At 39.8% G+C, this 19383-nt stretch overlaps 1 protein-coding gene across 1 annotated transcript in view; it reads left to right on the top strand.

Annotated features, from left to right (window-relative positions):
- Nucleotides 1-1154: 1154 nt before the first annotated feature.
- LOC119414174 (KN motif and ankyrin repeat domain-containing protein 2) overlaps nt 1155-19383 on the top strand; it is a 30451-nt gene continuing 12222 nt past the window's right edge. The window contains exons 1-3 of the mRNA XM_037681274.1: nt 1155-1351; nt 13884-15287; nt 18446-18525. Coding sequence (XP_037537202.1) covers nt 1342-1351; nt 13884-15287; nt 18446-18525 — 1494 coding nt within the window. The 5' untranslated portion in view covers nt 1155-1341. The remainder of the gene's footprint in view (nt 1352-13883; nt 15288-18445; nt 18526-19383) is intronic.

The following is a 19383-nucleotide window of genomic DNA, read 5'->3' as shown; positions in this document are numbered from 1 at the left end:
AGGATAAAAATAATTATAATAAGGGATCGATACATTTATATAAATGTATACATATATTTATATATATATATATATATGCTAGTTCCAATGCTAGTTCCAAATAAGTGCCAAGTTTTGTGATGCTCGGTTCACCACACCAGAACATAGTGAAAATGGACTCCTGTCAGGATAAAAATAATTATAATAGGGGTCCGCCACCTTTCGTACAGTGACCGCTACAGATAGATACCAGCTCCCAGCAAATGGATTGATCTCAAATCTTGCTTCATAAAATAAATAAATGCAGTACATAAATAAGAAAATCACTACAATACTTTGACACATACAGTAATAGCACGTTAGCCCAATCCTCCTTTTGCATGTGTAAAGCCAGTTTATGGGAATTTCACAGTAGACTGGTTTGAAATACATCAGTAGGATGCTATTTAATATGATAGATCCTGTTGGCAGGCCTCAGAATGATGAAGTCTTTTGGATGAAAGACAAAACGTTTCTTCCAAAAATGATTTGTCCAGATGACATGACAATTTTTTGATACATACAGAACTTTTTGTTAATTCAGTTTATCCATGAAGCAACACAGCAGCATTTCTGTGCGTAAATATAAAATTTGCCTATGCTACGTGAGTACTTTTGCCTATGCAAGATTTTATGGCAAACCTATCAGCTGCTGATAAACATTTCCCTCTACTAAAGCAATTTCTAATTTTTCCACAACAATCTTAAGCCACATATGTGTCAGGGTTATCATAAAGAGCAAAGTAAACTCTCCTGACATCATGATGCGTCAGACAAAATATTTGGTTACATGTTGATAAAGAATCTCTAAAGAACAAGACATTCACAGATATAATTCACCTCATGGATAACACTGAGCTCTCCGCTCATCCACCTGTGAATCTGACTCCAAAGGACACACACTACAAGGACCACATTGATTAAAGTTACATATTCTCACACAGCGATGTCTGTTACTAATGATATCTGATTGTACATTTCCCTGAAACTTTGTGTCATATCAAACTTTGACATATTTTCCTCAGTTTTTCCTCACCGGCACTCTGATGGCGTGGGTGTGGTTCTGAAAGTCTCTCTCCCTACTGTCAGCCCTGCAGGACAGAGGCATGTTTGCAAGCTCCTCCTTGCTCAGTGCTCCCTTTCACACACAAGCAAAGCCAGCTTGTGTTATGGCAGGGGCTGCACGGTGGCATTCATCATATAGTCGTTGCATGCTACGCTCCCTGACTGCTCAGGAGACACACAGGCAGATCTGAGGACAGACTGCAGCAGGCAGGGAGGGAAAGGCCTTCAGGATCAAAACGTGGAGGAAACAGGCTGAACATGTCACAAGGTAAGAGCTGATTCACCACATCCTTCCAGGCATCAGAGAGGCTGCTTGATTGGGTAGTTAATCAAAGCTGAGATGCTGAATGCTGACCTTGAACACAGTGGATCATGGACAGGTTGCTCTAGATTCAGGGTCAGAAAAGCTGGTGACATTGATTTAACAACTTGTTTGGAGTAGACTCACATCCCTATAGATTCGTACCTTTCAGACATTTGGGACAAGAAGTTTGGCTTTTAAAGATTAAGTACCAAAAATGCTTTGACATTTCATGACGTGAATTAATACACAAACACACATGTAAACACCCACTCAGGCAGCTCACTTTCTATTTTAACCTTGCTATGTTAACATACCAATGCTCTCTCCCTGGCAGCTGTTGGGCAGCGTGCAGCAAGGCTTTAGATCACGCTGCAACCCTGACCCTGTTGCTTCTAGGACCAGAGCAACTCCAGGAGACCAGAAAGTCACAAGACAAAACGTAAAAGAATAAATAAAAACTGAATGAGTTAATAACAGATGCTGAGAGATTTCTAGTAAATCTTTCATAAGGATGTCCATACTACTGGCTTTGATTCCTAACTCATCACTAAACAGACGATGAGGTTTAGAGCTATGCACTGGAAAAACACAGATTGTACAGCCAAAAAGTGAGGGGAAGGAAGGATATTTTTTCCAGGAAGTGAACAAAAACAGTGAAGCATACACATATGGATGTATATGCAAAGACAAAAGTGAGAAAGAAGCAAAAGGAAAAAGCATAAAAGTTTATTTTATTTAACTTTATTCTTTCGTTTAAACACCGAGAATCAATGATCATTGCAATAAGGGACAAAACTGGTTTTAAAAATCAGTTTTTAAAATGCACACTGTCTGTCGCTGTATCTCTAAAGAAATGGCTAAACCTTTTAATTGTGTAAAGGAACAGGTTCTAAACATAAAAAACTTTTAATAAAATAAACATTTCCCTCAACATTTTGTTTTGTTTCAACTCCATCAGACTAAAAATACAGAATTATTTTTCCAGTCCAAACAAGAAGCTAAAGTCCTGAAATATGTTGTAATTATACTTTTTTACTGTGACATGCAATAAAATAAAGAATAGAAACACATAATATGATTTCACAACATTATAAAAAACCTGATTTGTTAATATGTGCATTTTCAATCTTTGATTTTAATTTAATAATTCTAAAAACAATTGATGTAGATCATTAAACTTTAAGTAAATGTGGATCAGATAGTCATTTATTACATAAACAACATAAGCTGAACAAAGATTTTGTTTAAATTGTTCAAAAATGATCAAAAACCTACAAAACAGAACTGATGAAAAACTGATGATGCTGACATTAACCTAAATTACACTGTTTCAAACTATATTTAAAAACTATGTATTTCCATTTTGTCCTTCTCCGTGTCATCCTGTTGTCTTTCTCTCCTGCATCCTCTATATTCATCTCTTTCAGTATTCTTCCACTTCCTTTTGAATGTGGGTTCTCTGGTACATTTACAGTAGCTCAATGGAAATATTCATGAAAAAGAGTCACACAACTAAAAGTTCAATACTGTGTCAATTATTCATTTGCTTGATTGTGAGTTTCTTTTTAGAAATTCTTGTGTTCCTATGATTGTGAGGGTGTGGGAGAGACAGTGTGTGCATATATTTTGTATATATACATGTGTGTTTCATTTCAACATGATTGCTATATATAAAATACTGTAAATTAAAAATGGAGCGAATCAGAATCAAGCATCAGAATTATCATTGTAGCGAAATACAGTGAAATTTTATCCTGATGCATGCTCAATAATCCAGTGAAATTATGTTTGTACAGTTGTCTGAAAGATGGGTGGAGTGCACGTTGCTGCTGCTACTGGAGCGCGGCCTCTTATCCGTTTCAGAATACTTCTTTTTTAGACAGAAAAGAAAACATGAGGAGAGGATAGTGGCATTACAAAAAAGATCTCTTGACACCGTGTCCCATCAGGACACAATTTAAGACATCAAAAAACTCTGCCAGGAAGCACATTTATAAACACAATACATATGCATTTGATGGCAAGGCAGTGAGATTTGTCCATGAAGCACATCCAGATAGACCATAGTCCTGATAAGATGTTGGTCAGCCGGCACAGTTCTGATAAGTCTCCACAGAAGGTCTCGGGGCCGGGGGGGGAGAGATAGACGAAGCTTTTCCTTACACAGTTTACACATTTCCCAGGAGGAATTTGAGAAGTCGACCTGCTTCGAGGCCAACCGGGGGAGTCAGATTCAGATAAGCCACAACTGTTGATTTTTTTCAGGCAGACTGTTTTTTTTCTTGTCAGCCTTAAGTCCTGCTGGTACTTCAGATTAGTGGGCATTCCACTGGTCCGTGATTATGAGCCTCCTCCAAAGTCGTTTCCAACATGCTGGTGAGTCTCAGAAGATGCAGGTGGCCTGTGATTCTCACAAATTGCTTCCATCTTACAGTTTAGCTCATGTGCGGACTGAACTTGGCAAAAGGACCTTCTCCTACTCCGCTCCTGTTTCCTGGAATATTTTGCAAAAAGATCTGAAGCTCTCGACCTTGACCTAAGTGGCTTCAAACATCTGTTAAGTTCATGGCAAAAACCCAATGCAGACGTGTTCCTGTTTTTAGTTTTCTACATCGCTTTACAACCTAGCTGTTTTTGTTTCGTTTTTTTTTTTAAATACCATTTTCTTTCACTTGTTCTTGTCAGTTTGCATGCTTTTTATGATTGTCTACTGTTGTCATCACTCTTTTTATAATCAGGTCTCTCTGGTAAATGAGTCCCCAAGGCTCAGTGGGAGAATCTGTTGGGCTCCTGGCAAGGACCAATGCAGACATGTTCCTGTTTATAGTTTTTTACATTCACCTTATAATCTAGCCAGTGTTATCCAGACCCAACCTTGAAACATGCCTTCATCACAACCCGCCTGGACTATTGTAACTCACTTTATGCTGGGGTCAGTCAGGCGTCCATTTCACGTCTCCAGCTCGTCCAAAATGCAGCTGCTCGGCTTTTAACTGGTACACGTAGGTCTGAGCACATCACACCTGTTCTGTCCTCCCTTCACTGGCTTCCTGTGCGATCCAGAATCGACTTCAAGATTCTCCTCCTGACATATAAGTGCCTAAATGGCCTCGCACCCCTCTACCTCTCCGAGCTCCTGGAACCATATGTTCCGTCTCGGGCCCTGAGATCATCGGACCAGCTTCTTTTGGTCGTTCCAAAATCACGCCTGAAGCTCCGAGGGGATCGAGCTTTTTCAGTCAGAGGTCCCAACCTGTGGAACAACCTGCCCCTCAACATCAGGCAGGCCTCCTCCCTCCTGATGTTCAAATCCCTCCTTAAAACGCACCTGTTTGCTCTGGCGTTTAATACTGTGTGAGTTAGTTTATTTTGTTCTGTGTACCTCATTTTAAATTCTGTTGTTTTATGATTGACGTTTATTTTTACTGCTTGTTTTTCCTTAGTGTGATCATTAGTGTGTGTTATTGCTCCAGTAATTTTAATTCTGTATGATGTTTTTGTTTTGCTGCCTATGTTTTGCTACATTTCTGTTAAGCACTTTGATAACAGTTTATCTGTTTTAAATTGTGCTCTACAAATAAAGATGACTTGACTTGACTTGACTAGCTGTGTTTGTTACTTTTCTTGCCATCTTATTTGCATAAAAAAAGAAAAAAAATCTGTATGCCTTTTTATAACTGTCTATTGTTGTCCTCTGTTGTCATCATTCTTTGTTGAAATCAGGTTTCTCTTGTAAATGAGTCCTCGAGGCTCAATGGGATCTACCTGTCTTCAAAAAACGTTCAATACAAAAACAACTGGACTTTATTTGTAACAGAAGACGTTTCGCTCCTCATCTGAGGAACTTTCTCAATTAACCTGTCTGAGTAACCTGTCTAAATAAAGGTTGAATGAACAAATAAATCAGCAGATTTTGAGTCCTCAAAGCACAAACCAAACCTTCACAAGGCAGGCAGCCTGACGAAGGCTGAATTAGCTGCAGCCGTCTTCTTTGTATGTTGATAGACCAGGAACCAGCCGATTCCACAAAGCAGGAAACCTGTTATCATAATTCTAATTATATGTCTTTGGTGTCCTCTGAGACAAAACAGAAAGACACATCAGCTCTCACATCCATGATGTATCCTGCAGTGTGAGTCTCAGAGGGACATGAGGGCTCTCCAGGACCCTGTCGCTTTGTTGAAAAGATTTTGTCGATTGTGATTAAAGTCCAGCTGACCAGATCCATGACAGTAGTTTTCGTTTCAGAAGATGTGTAAAATGGGAGGTCTGATACACAGACAGAGCAAAAAAAGCAGGAGGAGAACAGGAGAGGGAAGAAAATGCATCCGCCTTGCACGAGAGCATGCGGAAAAAAAAAAAGCTAATACACAAGATAAAAAATGTACTTGTTTCCTTTATCTCTAACTGGCATTTATGCCTTAAGCAGCATGCGTTGGACATGCTTAGGCTCAATGAAGTCCATCATATCAGTGGCTATGCTGAAGATTTCGCTTGTTCTTGAATGAACTGGGGATGCATTTCCCAGGAGTTTTACTATGATGTCTTCAACTCAGCAGAAACAGACCAGCCATACTTAGGTTGAACATTTGTTGATGGACCAGGAGGATGTAGATCTTCCACTTTCACATCTTGTGTCTACAGTATAAACAGCCCAATATACACTTTGGCTATGGTTGTCGGGGAGGAGTGGGCAGTGGAGAGGACAGCTCCCAGAAACTATCTTCTCACCAGCAAACTGGTTGGCCCACTGTAGGAGTGTACTGCTTGTTGGGGAAAACAGTTTATATGTGACTTCTCAGATTGATGAAGCCCTTCGGATGGAGGGTGAAACATAACTAAAAAAAAAAACAACAAAAGGAACTGTCCAGATGACCTGACTGAACATTGCTGAATTTCTTTACCTGGATTATTGTGCATGAACTTTGAATCTCAATATATAGTTTTACAGAAAGTTATTTATTTGTATGTTTATTATGTATATCTTTCCATCCATCTATCCTTCCATCCATCCATCCATCCATCCATCCATCCATCCATCCATCCATCCATCCATCCATCCATCCATCCATCCATCCATCCATCCATCCATCCATCCATCCATCCATCCATCTTTTCCCGCTTCATCCTTTTTGGGTAACAGGGTTCACTGGTGCCCATATCCAGCAGTCATTATGCAAGAGGTGGGGGACACTCATTCAGTCAACCTTTATTCATACGGGTTAATTCCAATGAGCCTCGGGGACTCATTTACAAGAGAGACCTGAATTTTAACAAAGAGTGATGACAACAATAACAGCAACAGACAATCTTAAAGGATGCATACAAATTTATTATTTTTTTAACAAGTGGAAATAAAATGATAAATAATGATAAATAAAAGGATATTAAAAGGAAAAGTAGAGAAAAAATAGCTAAGTTGTAAGGTGGTGTAAAAAAACTAAAAACAGGTACACCCTGGACAGGTCTCCAATCCATCACAGGGACACATAGAGACAAATGAGACAAACAATCATTCACTCTCCCACTCACACCTAGGGACAATTTAGAGTTACCAATCAGCCTAACATGCATGTTTTTGGTCTGTGGGAAGAAACTGGAGTACCTGGAGAAAACCCACGCATGCACGGAGAGAACATGCAAACTCCACCCAGAAGGGCCTCCGGACCGGGATTTGAACCGGGGACCTGCTTGCTGAGAGGCAGCAGCTCTACCAGTTGTGCCACTGTGCTGCCCTCAATTAAACTCAATTCAGTTTATTTATATAACACCAAGTCACAACAAAAGTCATCTCGGGGCACTGAACAGAAACATTCATATGAAAAAAAAAAATTAACATTATTTATCTGAGGAGCAGACTGCTTTGAATTTAACTCCATCACAGAACTCTCATCTTGAGCAAGCATGAAGGCGACAGTGGGAAGAAAAAACTCCCTCATGAGGAAGAAACCTTTAGCAGAACCAGGATCAGAACAAGTGGTCATCTGCTTCAACTGGCTGGGTTTGAGAGGAACAGATACACAATGGCAGGTCAAGAATCACATGTTAAGATAGAAATAGTATCAAATGAAAACTATTCAATTTTAACAATTCATTTAAGGAAATGAGGTCAGTTTGTTCTCTAGTAGTTTAAGCTTAAGGCAGCATGACAAGTCAACCCTAATTATAGGATTTATCAGAAAAGAAATTCTTAAGCCCAGTCTTAAAACTGGACAATGTGTCAGTCTCATGGACAGAAACTGGAAGTTGGTTCAACAAGAGAAGAGCCTGATAACTGGAAGATCTTCCTCCCATTTTGCTTTTTGAAACTCTAGGAACTGCAAGTAAACCTGCAGTCTGACAGCGAAGTGCTCTGTTAGAAAAATATGGAACAATAAGATCTCAAATAAAAGATGGAGCTAGGTTGTTGAGAGCTTTGTAGGTTAGAAGTAAGATTTTGAATTCTGGACTTGACAGGGAGCCAATGGAGAGAAACTAAAACTGGAGAGAGATGATCTCTCCTACTCAAGAGATTACTCAAGAAATTATGACCTGATATTCATGAAATCTTCAGGAAATGTTGAGGTTGCCTGAAAGAACAAATGATAAAATTTTGGTGGTGATCTGGATCACCATCTGGATCCAGGAGTTTAAAAATGTATTCTTGTCTGTATGTGCATAAAATTACTCAAAAACCTATGAATGGAATAATAAAAACAACAACAAAAAAAAGTATTTTTGCTTTTCCTGCAAAAACAGCAGCCTTTTTCTCAGGCCGCTTGTCTTGATCCTGGTTCTACTAATGGTTTCTTCCTCATGAGGGAGTTTTTTCTTTCCACTGTCGCCTTCATGCTTGCTCAAGATGAGAGTTCTGTGATGGAGTTAAACTCAGAGCAGTCTGCTCCTCAGATAAATAATGTTAACTTACTTTTTAATATTCATGAATGCTTCTGTTCAGCTCCCTGAGATGACTTCTGCTGCGACTTGTTTCTATATAAATAAACTGAATTAAATGAATTTTCTTGGCACTTTTTTTATTTTTATTTATTTTTGTTTGCTTGTGAATGACACGAGAAAAATGCAGCCAAGATTTAGTTTCACAAAACATCTGTGTTGGTGTGGACAGAGCAGCTGATGTCTATTTCTCACCAATGCACTTGTCCTTGTTTGTATATTTAACCCTCTGAGATTATTTTGATTGTAGTTGATGCTAATTTCAGCCAAACAGTTTCTGAGCAACACGTAGGCTCCTCTCAACTCACAAACATGGGAACTGTGTTCAAATTGAACCACCAGGCTGTTTATTTCCTTTTTTTTTATTAGTTGGATCTTTAGTTTGTCTTCTGTTTATTTCTCTTAAAAGTTTTGTTTCAAGTCATTTGACAAGCAAACAGCTACAAAGTCCTCCAAAAATGACTCTATAAGGGAACTCAATTGAAAAGCGATGCAGCCGTATTCTGATCGAGCATCAACATGTAACGAGTTGTGAGAACTGGTTTGGCTTGTGGACCCCAGTTTGCCCTTCTAATCTTGGGTTCCTAAAACTGGGTGTGAGAAATGAGATGAATTTTGCTTAAAACTTTTCAAACCATGTTTTATTCTGTGCTTGATAAACTATTTTTAAACACTATTGTACATTGAAAAAATAAACTTTGCAACTGAAACCATAAAATAATTTGGTACATATTTAACGAGGTGAGAAATCATAGATAAGGATGTTTTTCTCTGTGCTGTTTGAACAGTTGGATCACTTCCTTCATTCAGGCAGGTTGCTCTGTCACTCATTGAGCCTGCATCTTACATGGCTACAACCGTGTGGGAAACACTGTAAACTACATTTGTGAGGGAGTTTTCACAGTTGCATGTCATGAACTCCTGCCCATGACATAAATAAGGAAACCACACTGATAAACAGCTTAAGATGATTTTTATTTTGCTGTCGTCAGTTCAGTCATCCATCCCCACAACCAGATCCAAGTTCTGCAAAACAAACAAATAAATAAATAAATAAATCAGTACTGTACAGCTGTTTGTAACTCAGGGATAGAAAGAGATGAAAGAACAAATAAGGTTAAGATCACCGACCGACCTTCCAACCAACCAATGAGTGAGTGAGTGAGTGAGTGAGTGAGTGAGTGAGTTAGTCAGTCAGTCAGTCAGTCAGTCAGTCAGTCAGTCAGTCAGTCAGTCAGTCAGTCAGTCAGTCAGTCAGTGAGCAATCACCTCCCAGTGCAGCAAATAAATAGATAAATAAATAATGCACTAACTACCCTACTCTTTATACTCGTCAGGCCAAGTGATTGCACGTGTAACTCTTAAGACCTTACGTTGGACGGCCCCCTGCAGAGAGAGAGAGAGTGGAAAACAAAATACCACAAACCACATACAAAGGTTATGGATCATCACACAAAACATTTGTGAAGGTTCTCAAATTCCCGGTGTGAGCCTCAGGGCATTGTTTTCCTGTGCCAGAAATCTTGGACATGTTTAAAGTATTTGAGACAGTTTTTCCCCATTTAAAAATTTCCAGCAGACATCCCAAAGCCTCCTCAATGCAGTTTTTTTTGCAATTCTACAGTGTTAGAGCTGTTATTTTTTTTGTTGGCCCCAAATTTCACTAAGAATTGATGCAAATGTACTGTATAGTGTGAGTCCGAGTCAAAAGTTGCACATTTTTCTGTGATTCTGATCATCACAGCTCAGTGACAAAGTACCTTTAGAGAAAGGTAGGTGTTTAGGTTGTTTCCTAAGTAGTCTTACCTTTCAGTCATGTCTGTAAAGTAAGGCCAATTAGTTGCAGACCAATTATTACAGTATTGTTTGATGAACCAGTCGACGTGCACCTTAGATGGTTAAAGAGCAGGAGTGAGACATACAACCTTTGCCTGAAGCCTCAGTAACTCAATCAGCCCTTTATTTTTCCTCCAAGTGTATCATTTTAAAGTCTTTACCATGACTACATTTGGAGCTCGCTCCCATGTGTCTAGAATGTTGTGGATAAACTTGTAGTGATTGTGGGTTTATGTTGATGTCAGATCTGACTCCTAAAAGATGACAGAAAGGGCCACTGTTAAAACAATGCTGACATTTGCTTTGAATAGTTTACTTAAGGAGCTTTAAACCTGTTTTAAAATACAACATGAATTTGCAAACTAAGGACCCTAGTACATCCACTTCTATCCCTTCTTTAGAGTTTAGCTCAGTCTGCCAAAGCAGCAGTACAGACACTCAGAGCTGTTCTGCTGGGGCCTTTTTGGGGTAAGGCAAATATTTTAGCTTTAATTATTTGGGGTTTTCTGTGAAGTGGGCCTTCTACTCCAAACACAGACGATAAAATGTGCACTACGGGACTGTGGAGAAAGTTAGGCAATTACTCTGGTAAATTACATAAACCTAATGTTGGGATGTTTCTTCTGTGGTAACCTGGACAGAAAGTAACAGAGAGTAGACCAGATCTAAGCTCAATTATTCAGGACAATAAATCACAAAGAAAGAGTTAAAACAGGTCATCTGGACAGATCTTTCTTGGTAGAAACATTTTGTCTTTCATCCGAAAGACTTCATCAGTCTGTGGCCTGCGAACCTCAGACTGATGAAGTCTTTCGGATGAAAGACAAAACTCTCCATCCAACCCAATCCCATCCAACAGAAGTTTTGTGCATGCTCAGAATCATTCAATCACATGAAGCTCAGAGTGTTTTTAACACCCTTGAAGAGACCCTGCAAAGACACCTGGCTAATTTTTTAAACGTCATTGCTGGGTCGACATCCAGTGTGAAGAAGGCTGTTCACAGTAACATTTAGTTAAGAGACAGAAAAAGAACATACATGTTTCTAAAACCCTTTTGTGACTACGGATCTGATTGTTTTCATTTTGCTGGAGGTGAACAGTCTGCAGTCTGAACTGCAGGGAGAAACTGAAAAACATTTCATTTTCTGAGGTATTAAAGTGCTGACATTGACAAGTTGAAATGGGTGCCTAACTTGGTATACACTCCATCCATCCATCCATCCATCCATCCATCCATCCATCCATCCATCCATCCATCCATCCATCATCTTTTAACCCGCTTCTTCCTTTTTGAGTTGCGGGGATCACTGGTGCCCAAGTCCAGCCATCGCTGTGCGAGAGGCCGGGGACACCCTGGACAGGTCTCCAGTTCATCGCAAGGACCCATAGAGACATGACCATTCGCTTTTTCACTCACAACTAGGGACAATTTAGCGTTACCAATCAGACTAACATGCATGTTTTTGGTCTGTGGGAGGAAACTGGAGTACCTGGAGAAAACCCACACATGCACGGAGAGAACACGCAAACTCCATCTAGAAAGGTCATAGTCAAGGTGTCTTTATTGTCATTCACACCACATGTGGTGGAATTAAACTGTGTACACAGGGTCCCAGTTCCATCCAACAAAAATACAAATTGTAGACAATTTGCTGTTTGGAGCTGTTTTCAGAAAAACAGTAATAAGATTTAAGATATGAAATAAGAAATACGTTAAACTAAGAATACAATAAGCACTAATAGTACAAAACAATGTGCCAAACAACAGCAGCATGGACATGAGTCAGTGTGAGCAGATGAGGATGAATGAACACAGCAACAAAAAATAAATCAGCAGCATGAGATCAACATCATGGATAGTCAGCAGCACATATCAACAATCAAGTGGGATTACAGTGATTTTTCAGTGATTTTTTTTCACAGTGATTTTTCCTGGTTAGAGATTCATGAGTCTAACAGCCTCAGGGTAGAAGCTGTTCCTCAGTCTTGCTCCTCAACCTCCTGCCTGAGGGGAGTGGGGCAAAAATTGTGTGTGCTGGGTGATTTGGGGTCCTTCATGATGCAGGTGGCTCTCTTCCTGCATCTGGAGGTGTAAATGTCTGTGATGGTGGGGAGATTGACTCCAACAGACTTCTGTGCAGCCTTCACCACTCTCTGCAAAGCTTTTCTTTCTGCAGCTGTGCAGCCTCCATGCCACACATTGATGCTGGAGCACAGGATGCTCTCCACTGCACACCTGTAGAAGGAGGTGAGGAAAGGCCCCCAGACCAGGATTTGAACCAGGATAACCTGTTCGCTGAGAGACAGCAGCTCTACCAGTTGTGCCACCGTGCTGCCCTGGTTTATACTCAGCACCTTCAGTTCTTCTAGTTTGTAATCTGAATGGTTTTCAGATGGTTAGAATGAAGACAAATTTACCTGAAGAGTCTGATTCAAACGATTTTTAGCTCTGCACTCACAGGCTAAATCTAAATCTCATCAAAGTGTAAAACCTGAATGTCATCAAAGCACATCAACATACAATAATGGATCTAAGAAATGAGCAGAAGTAAAAAGACAAAAGGATGCTGACATTTAAAGTTTATTTTAGTGAATCAGATGACTAAAATCTTTCATGTTAACTAGGATTTTATGAAACATCCCAAACTCAAAATGCAAATTTTCTTCAAATAGATCATTACCTCTGGACGTCTGTGTCTAAGCTTGCAAAATGAGCACTCCCCTATCTTTTACTTGCAGATTTGTTGTTTACAGCTTTGTCCATCAGAGGGTGTGTGGGTGACAGAAGCTCTATTTCCTTGGAGGACAATTTGGGGGTGTTGGTCTGTTTACTGCATAGCTCACATTGTTTGGGGCTGTGGTTTGGTGACTGCGGTGCCTCAATTTGACAGGAAGCTCCCACAGAGGAGAGGAAGATGAGGGTCGAGGTCTGGTTAACAGGAAGTAGGAGGAAAGGTTAGGTATGAACAGAAAGCAAGGTAGAGCAATGGTTGTACTGGGGGAATTTCCTGGAGTTAAATAAGACAGCATGAACAAGTTCATAAAAAGGAGATGGTATTTTGTATTCAGTTCAATTCAGTTTATATATATACTGTATACTGTATATAGCGCCAAGTCACAACAGAAGTTGTTTCAGGGCACTGCAGAAAAGCATTCATACACATTAATATGCATATGTATTGTGTGGTCTGATGTTTGACAAATTAAACAGAAAAATGAAGGTACAGACAATCACTAAAGAGGAAAACAAGAGGATGAAAAGTGTCTATGGAGGCAAACAGTGAGTAAGAACAATCAGTGCATTTGTGTATGCCGGAGTAAAGGTTTTTTTTTACTGCTGGCCATAATTGCAGCCCAAAATGGTCCCAAACTATTTTCAGCCCTCATTCTGGATTGCAGGACTGTAATCAAGCAAAGATCAGGGTCTGCCACTGCTGAACAACAACTGCATGAAAGACAAAAGCAGTGAGAGTGTAAGAAAACAGTATGGAAAAAGGAGTATGACCCAAACGTATGACAACTTAAGCAGAAATTGTTTTTTTGTGGCTAACTTTAGCCCCTTCTTTGCAATCTTAGCTATAAGACCATTAGCTATGTATTATAACACAAACATTAGAGAAACGAGAAAACAAATGACAGCTGGACAAAGGCCCTTATGTGGTAAAGCTTTTGAAAAAAAGACAACTACTTGTAATACAAACTAATTTTTTATTTGTTTGTTTACAGGAAAGAGTTTACAACATAAAATGACAGAGAATGGAATTAAAGCAAAGCTCCCTTATGCGGTGGAAACCCCTTATGGCTTCCAAATTGACCTAGACTTCTTAAAATATGTGGACGACATTGAGAAAGGCAACACCATCAAAAGAGTTCCAATTCAGCGCCGAAGTAAAGGACCTCGTGCCAGCACTCTGCCCAGGCAGATGAACTCTTCAGAGGGAGGCTGCCGTCCAAGCTTCTGGGGATCTGTGGGGGCTCTTGCCCCTCTTTTAGATACCCATCATCATGGCGACGCTTCTTATGCTTATAATAGAAGGACACCTTTGTCTCCCATGAGCCTAAGATCTCAGTCTGAAATGGAGGTCAAAATCAAAGATTTTGATGAGCACCCTCTAAGAGAACACATCAGGCCTCATCTGCAGGCCTCTAGTTTACCACATGCAGTGATACCAAGACAGGATTCAGAGTCCACAGATGACCAGTGCAGCCTCTGGAGCTCAAGGAATCACTTGGGAGGAGCCGACACCTCATGTGAAGATGTCTTCCAGTCTTCAGACAGCCCTCATCTCCAAGATTGCTCAGGACTGCTGAGGCGCCTGACTGAAGCCCTTGAACGTGTGGCGGAGCTCGAGATGGAAGTGAGGGTTATCCCTGAGCTCAGGGCTCAGATCTGCATCCTCCAGGAGGAAAGAGAGAGGCTAAGCCTGGGCCTGGGTCCACAGGTTTCTGTTTCCAAGATGAATGGAACCACAGAGCCATCCCTTTGTGCTTCCTATGACAAAGTGGACATCAAAAGGTGGCACAATGTCACTGAGGATGTTTTAAATCCCAAACATGAGTGGAAGAAAAGTACAGATCTGGATGAGCTACTGACAGTGACATCCCTGCAGGCCAAAGTGGCTGTGCTGGAACAAAAGCTCACTGATACTGAGCTGGAACACCAGAGATTGGAGGGGCTGCTGCGGGAGCAACAGGATGAGAGCAAGACAAAAGCTAAGAAGATAGAGCATCTGATTAAGAATCCAGCAGTGTGGGTGCGTGCAGAGAGAGTTGTGGTTGACCAGGACGAGGATGAGACAGTGGTGAGATCGACTGAACCATCTTGTAATAAAGCATTGTTCTTCAACTGTACAAGAACGGAAACCTCAAATGTTCAAAAACATCAAGACTCAGTAACATCTACTGAAAGTTTGGTATCTGCAGCGGGGGCACACACAGAGGAGATCATTCACCACATTAAGAAGATCAAGAGACTCTTGAATGAGCAGTGGGAGGGTGTGTGTGGAGGTTCGAGAGATAAAAGTAAAGTCCTACAACACCCTGATCCTAAAGTCAACTCCATGCAGCATGAGATGATGGAACTCATTGACATCCTTATGTCTCATTATAAACATCATGGAGATGATGATGGTGAGAAGATTCAAAACACAAATTGTAAAATTCATTCATTTCTCAGTATTTTGATTTTGTTGAGGTTTGCATCTCTGTGATAATTAAATATATATATTTGATAAGTAAAAACCCAAATGATGGTTGTAAAAACAAGCCATTTATTTTATTGAAAACTACTTTCAAGGCTTTCAAGATGCACAAAGCTGAATTAGATATAGTGAACATAGTGATATAGCAAAATGAGATGGTTTTTAAAATTGTGTAAACCAGAGCTGAAGACTTCTTGTTTCATGTGATGCTGTCTTGCACCCTCATTATGTTTTATTTGTCCACATTGGCACAGTCCTCTTTTACTGTGTCAGGTTAGAGCTACACACTTAAATATTGTCATGCTAGCTGGTTGCTATGACAATGGGTATTATGTCTTTGCTAGGTTTCTTTCATTGCCTGGTCACAATCATGGTCATAGGATGGGCATGAGGCCAGCATGGCCAGTCTTACTTCAGATTCTTACATCCAAGCTAGATTGATGCACTCAGGCACATCCATCCTGAATTTCTTCTTCTTCTTCTTTCAACATTTCCCTCTTCAGGGGTCGCCACAGTGAGTCATCCTCCCCCATTTCACTCTGTCCTCTGCATCCTCTGACCTTAATCCAACCACCTCCATGTCCTCTCTAACTGCATCCATATATCTCCTCTTTGTCTTTTTCCTGGCAGCTGCATTTCTAACATCCTTCACTGTCTCTCCTCTGGACATGTCCAAACCATCTCAGTCTGGCCTCTAACTTTATTTCCTCGTTGTTCAACCTGTCTGTACCTCTGATGATCTCATTCCTAATCTTATCCATCCTTGTCACTCCCAAGGAGAACCTCAACATCTTTGTTTCTGCCACTTCCAGTTCTTTCTCCTGTTATATTTTTTATTTTTTTATTTATTTTTTTGTCACTGCCATAGTCTCCAGACCATACAACATAGCTGGTCTCACCACGGTCTTGTAAACGTTTCCTTTGACCTTTGCTGACATCTTTTTGCTGCAAATCACTCCTGAAACTATTCTCCATCCACTCCATCCTGCCTGGACTCTCTTTATTTCCTGGACAGTGGACCCCAAATACTTGAAGTCCTGCACCTTTGTGACCTCTGCTCCTTGTAGCCTCACTGTTCCACCAGCCTCCCTCTCATTCACACACATGTACTCTGTCTTACTGCAGCTGACTTTCATTCCTCTTCTTTCAAATGCATACTTCCACCTCTCCAAGTTCTCTTCCACCCATTCCCTGTTCTCACCACACATCACAGACATGTATCTCTAGTCTTATCTCTTAATCGTTTGTTTAGATGTTTAGATTAGGTTAGATGTATTTTTGCATTTATTATAGGTCTGTTTGTATTTATTATTCTGTTGCATATCTGCCCTATGTTGTTTTGTTTTACATGTTATGTTCTATGTTGCAATGTGATCTTGGGGAACACTGTTTCATTTCAATATGTACTTGTACCTAGATGAAATGACAATAAAACCAAAATAAAAAAAAAATCATAGTCCACGGGGATTCCTGCCTGACCTCATCTGTTAGTAGTCCATCACCAGAGCAAACAAGAAGGGGCTGAGAGCAGATCCTTGATGCACTCCCACCTCCACCTTGAAGCTATCTGTCACTCCTACAGCACATCTCACCACTGTCCTGCTGTCCTCATACACATCCTGTACCAGTCTAACATACTTATCTGCAACTCCAGATTTCCTCATGCAATACCACACCTCCTCCCTCGGCACTGGAGTTAAATAAGACAGCATGAACAAGTTCATAAAAAGGAGATGGTATTTTGTATATGCTTTTTCTAAATCTACAAAGACACAATGGAGTTCTTTCTGACCCTCTCTGTACTTCTCCATCAGCATCTTCAAAGCAAAGATGGCATCTGTGGTGCTCTTTCTTGGCATGAAACCATACTGCTGCTCACAAATTGTCACCTCTCATTTGTAAGTCTTGCTTCCACAAGTCTTTCCCAGATCTTCATCATGTGGCTCATCAGCTGAATTCCCCTGTAGTTACTACAACTCTGTACATCACCCTTGTTCTTAAAAATGGACACGAGCACAGTTCTCCTCCATTTCTGAGGCATTTTCTCACCCTGAATTATGCCATATAATATTTGAGTCAAAAACCTCACTGCCATCTCTCCAAAACATTTCCAAACCTCTACTGGTATGTCACCAGGCCCTACTGCCTTCCCCTTCTTCATTCTTTTCAGAGCTTACCAGACTTCATCCTCACTAATCCTTCCCACTTTGTGGTCCACAGTTTCTTTGACCTCAGAGTAGAGGCTCTCTTTTTCTCATTCATTCTCTTCATTCATTCTTTCCTCAAAATGTTCTGTCCATCTTCTTGTCACATTCTCCTCACTTGTTAAAACATTACCATTGCTTTGTTTAACAAGCCTTACCTGCTGCACATCCGTTCCAACCTGATCCTTCTGTCTTACCAATCGATACAAGTCTTTCTCACTGAATTTGCTGCCATTTAACAGATAAAACACCACAACGTCATATGGAAGTTTTGTGCATCCTCAAAACCATTGTCTTCCATAATGGGGTGCCCACTGAATTCTTAATAAACACTTGAAGATCTCATCAGCACCCTCCAAAGGCCATCCACATTCTGAGAGATTTTTTTATGACATGGGGTTGTCATACAGTCTGAAAGGGGATTAGAGCAGTTGTTCCCAAACTTCCCAACCTCTTTTTTTGACCCAAACTGCATTGCTAAAGCATATAAAAATTGTTAACAAACCATTTAACACAAAGCTTTGTCATCCTTTATAAAAGGTTTTATATATTTATGTAAGATACTTTTTGTTTTGTAAGAATTAAGGTAAACATGCTGTGGGCCTTTTGCAAGACCCCACAATTATTGTTTCATGACCACAAGTGGGGTCTTGACCTCAACTGTAGGATACCATGGTCTTTAATGATGCAGCAAAAATTATAAAAAATGTTATGAAATGTTGAAAATCTGATGCAACCATTTGTTGGTCCAGAAAGTGCAAGAACCATAAATATATAAATATCTTTATGTGAAATACATTGATTCATTTGTCAAACGTGTCTCCTTTCAGGAGCCTGTCATGGTAAGATCTGATCACATCTTGTGCATTTTTCTTCTGTTCAGCCTCTAAATCCACCTCGAAGATAAATGGAAGTGTCCAGAAGTTCAAAATCCTGCACTCAGAACCTGCTAATGAAGGGTTAGTAGATAATTCTCACAGCCATCTTCTGTCCTAAAAGTTATAATCATTTGTAAGTTGACTGGAACTGAGGCTCTTTAGACTGCTGCTGTATGACTCTGACAAACACAAAACATCTTGATTTCAGCTTAAATGATGAAAACTCCTCCCTCGTTATTATATTGTCAATTGGGATACCTAAAGAAAACTGAAATACAGTGAATATTTGAGGCTAACATGTGTTTAAGAATATGTTGTTGGTTTTATATTTTATGTTATTAATAGTCAACAGAGAAAAAAAAAACATTTTCTGCTCTTTGTGTAAAGATTCAGTTGCAACAAATGTATCAGGTCGTCAGTTAAATTTATCTTACCTTTGTCCTTTCACTTCAAGTTACTAAAACTGTAAAATGCATGCACTCAAATTATCTTTGATATCAGAACATGAAAACTCAAAAAGAATCACTGACGTATTTCATAACAAACACATTCTGACAGTTATTGTTGAGACCTAAATATCTAATCTTTATTTAAGGTTGCAAATGTTTTTTTGATGCACCAATATTTTTATTAGCCTGTTAATTTTTCCACTTCTGTATTTGATTTGCCTGCCACAGCCTTGAAAATCTCATGAAGAAAATCTCCCAGAACATCAAAAAGTGCACTACAATTTGGAAATAGTGTGCTATGATATTCAGTAGCCATACATTGTGCAACTTTGTAAAAACAGAGAGAAAAACAACAAAAATTAGATAAAGGCAACTATGCTGTAGATCTCAGACATACTTCACATGGGAAACATTATTCATAGTTTGTTCTGATCACAGAAAATTGGATTACTTTACATGAGAATTTTGATATATTTTACAACAGTTTATATATA

The sequence above is a fragment of the Nematolebias whitei genome, chromosome 9 (assembly GCF_014905685.2).
Source record: "Nematolebias whitei isolate Nwh7 chromosome 9, NemWhi1, whole genome shotgun sequence".
Classification (NCBI taxonomy): Eukaryota; Metazoa; Chordata; class Actinopteri; order Cyprinodontiformes; family Rivulidae; genus Nematolebias; species Nematolebias whitei.
Note: the sequence above shows the minus strand (reverse complement) of the source record. Positions and strands in the feature narration are given on the sequence as shown.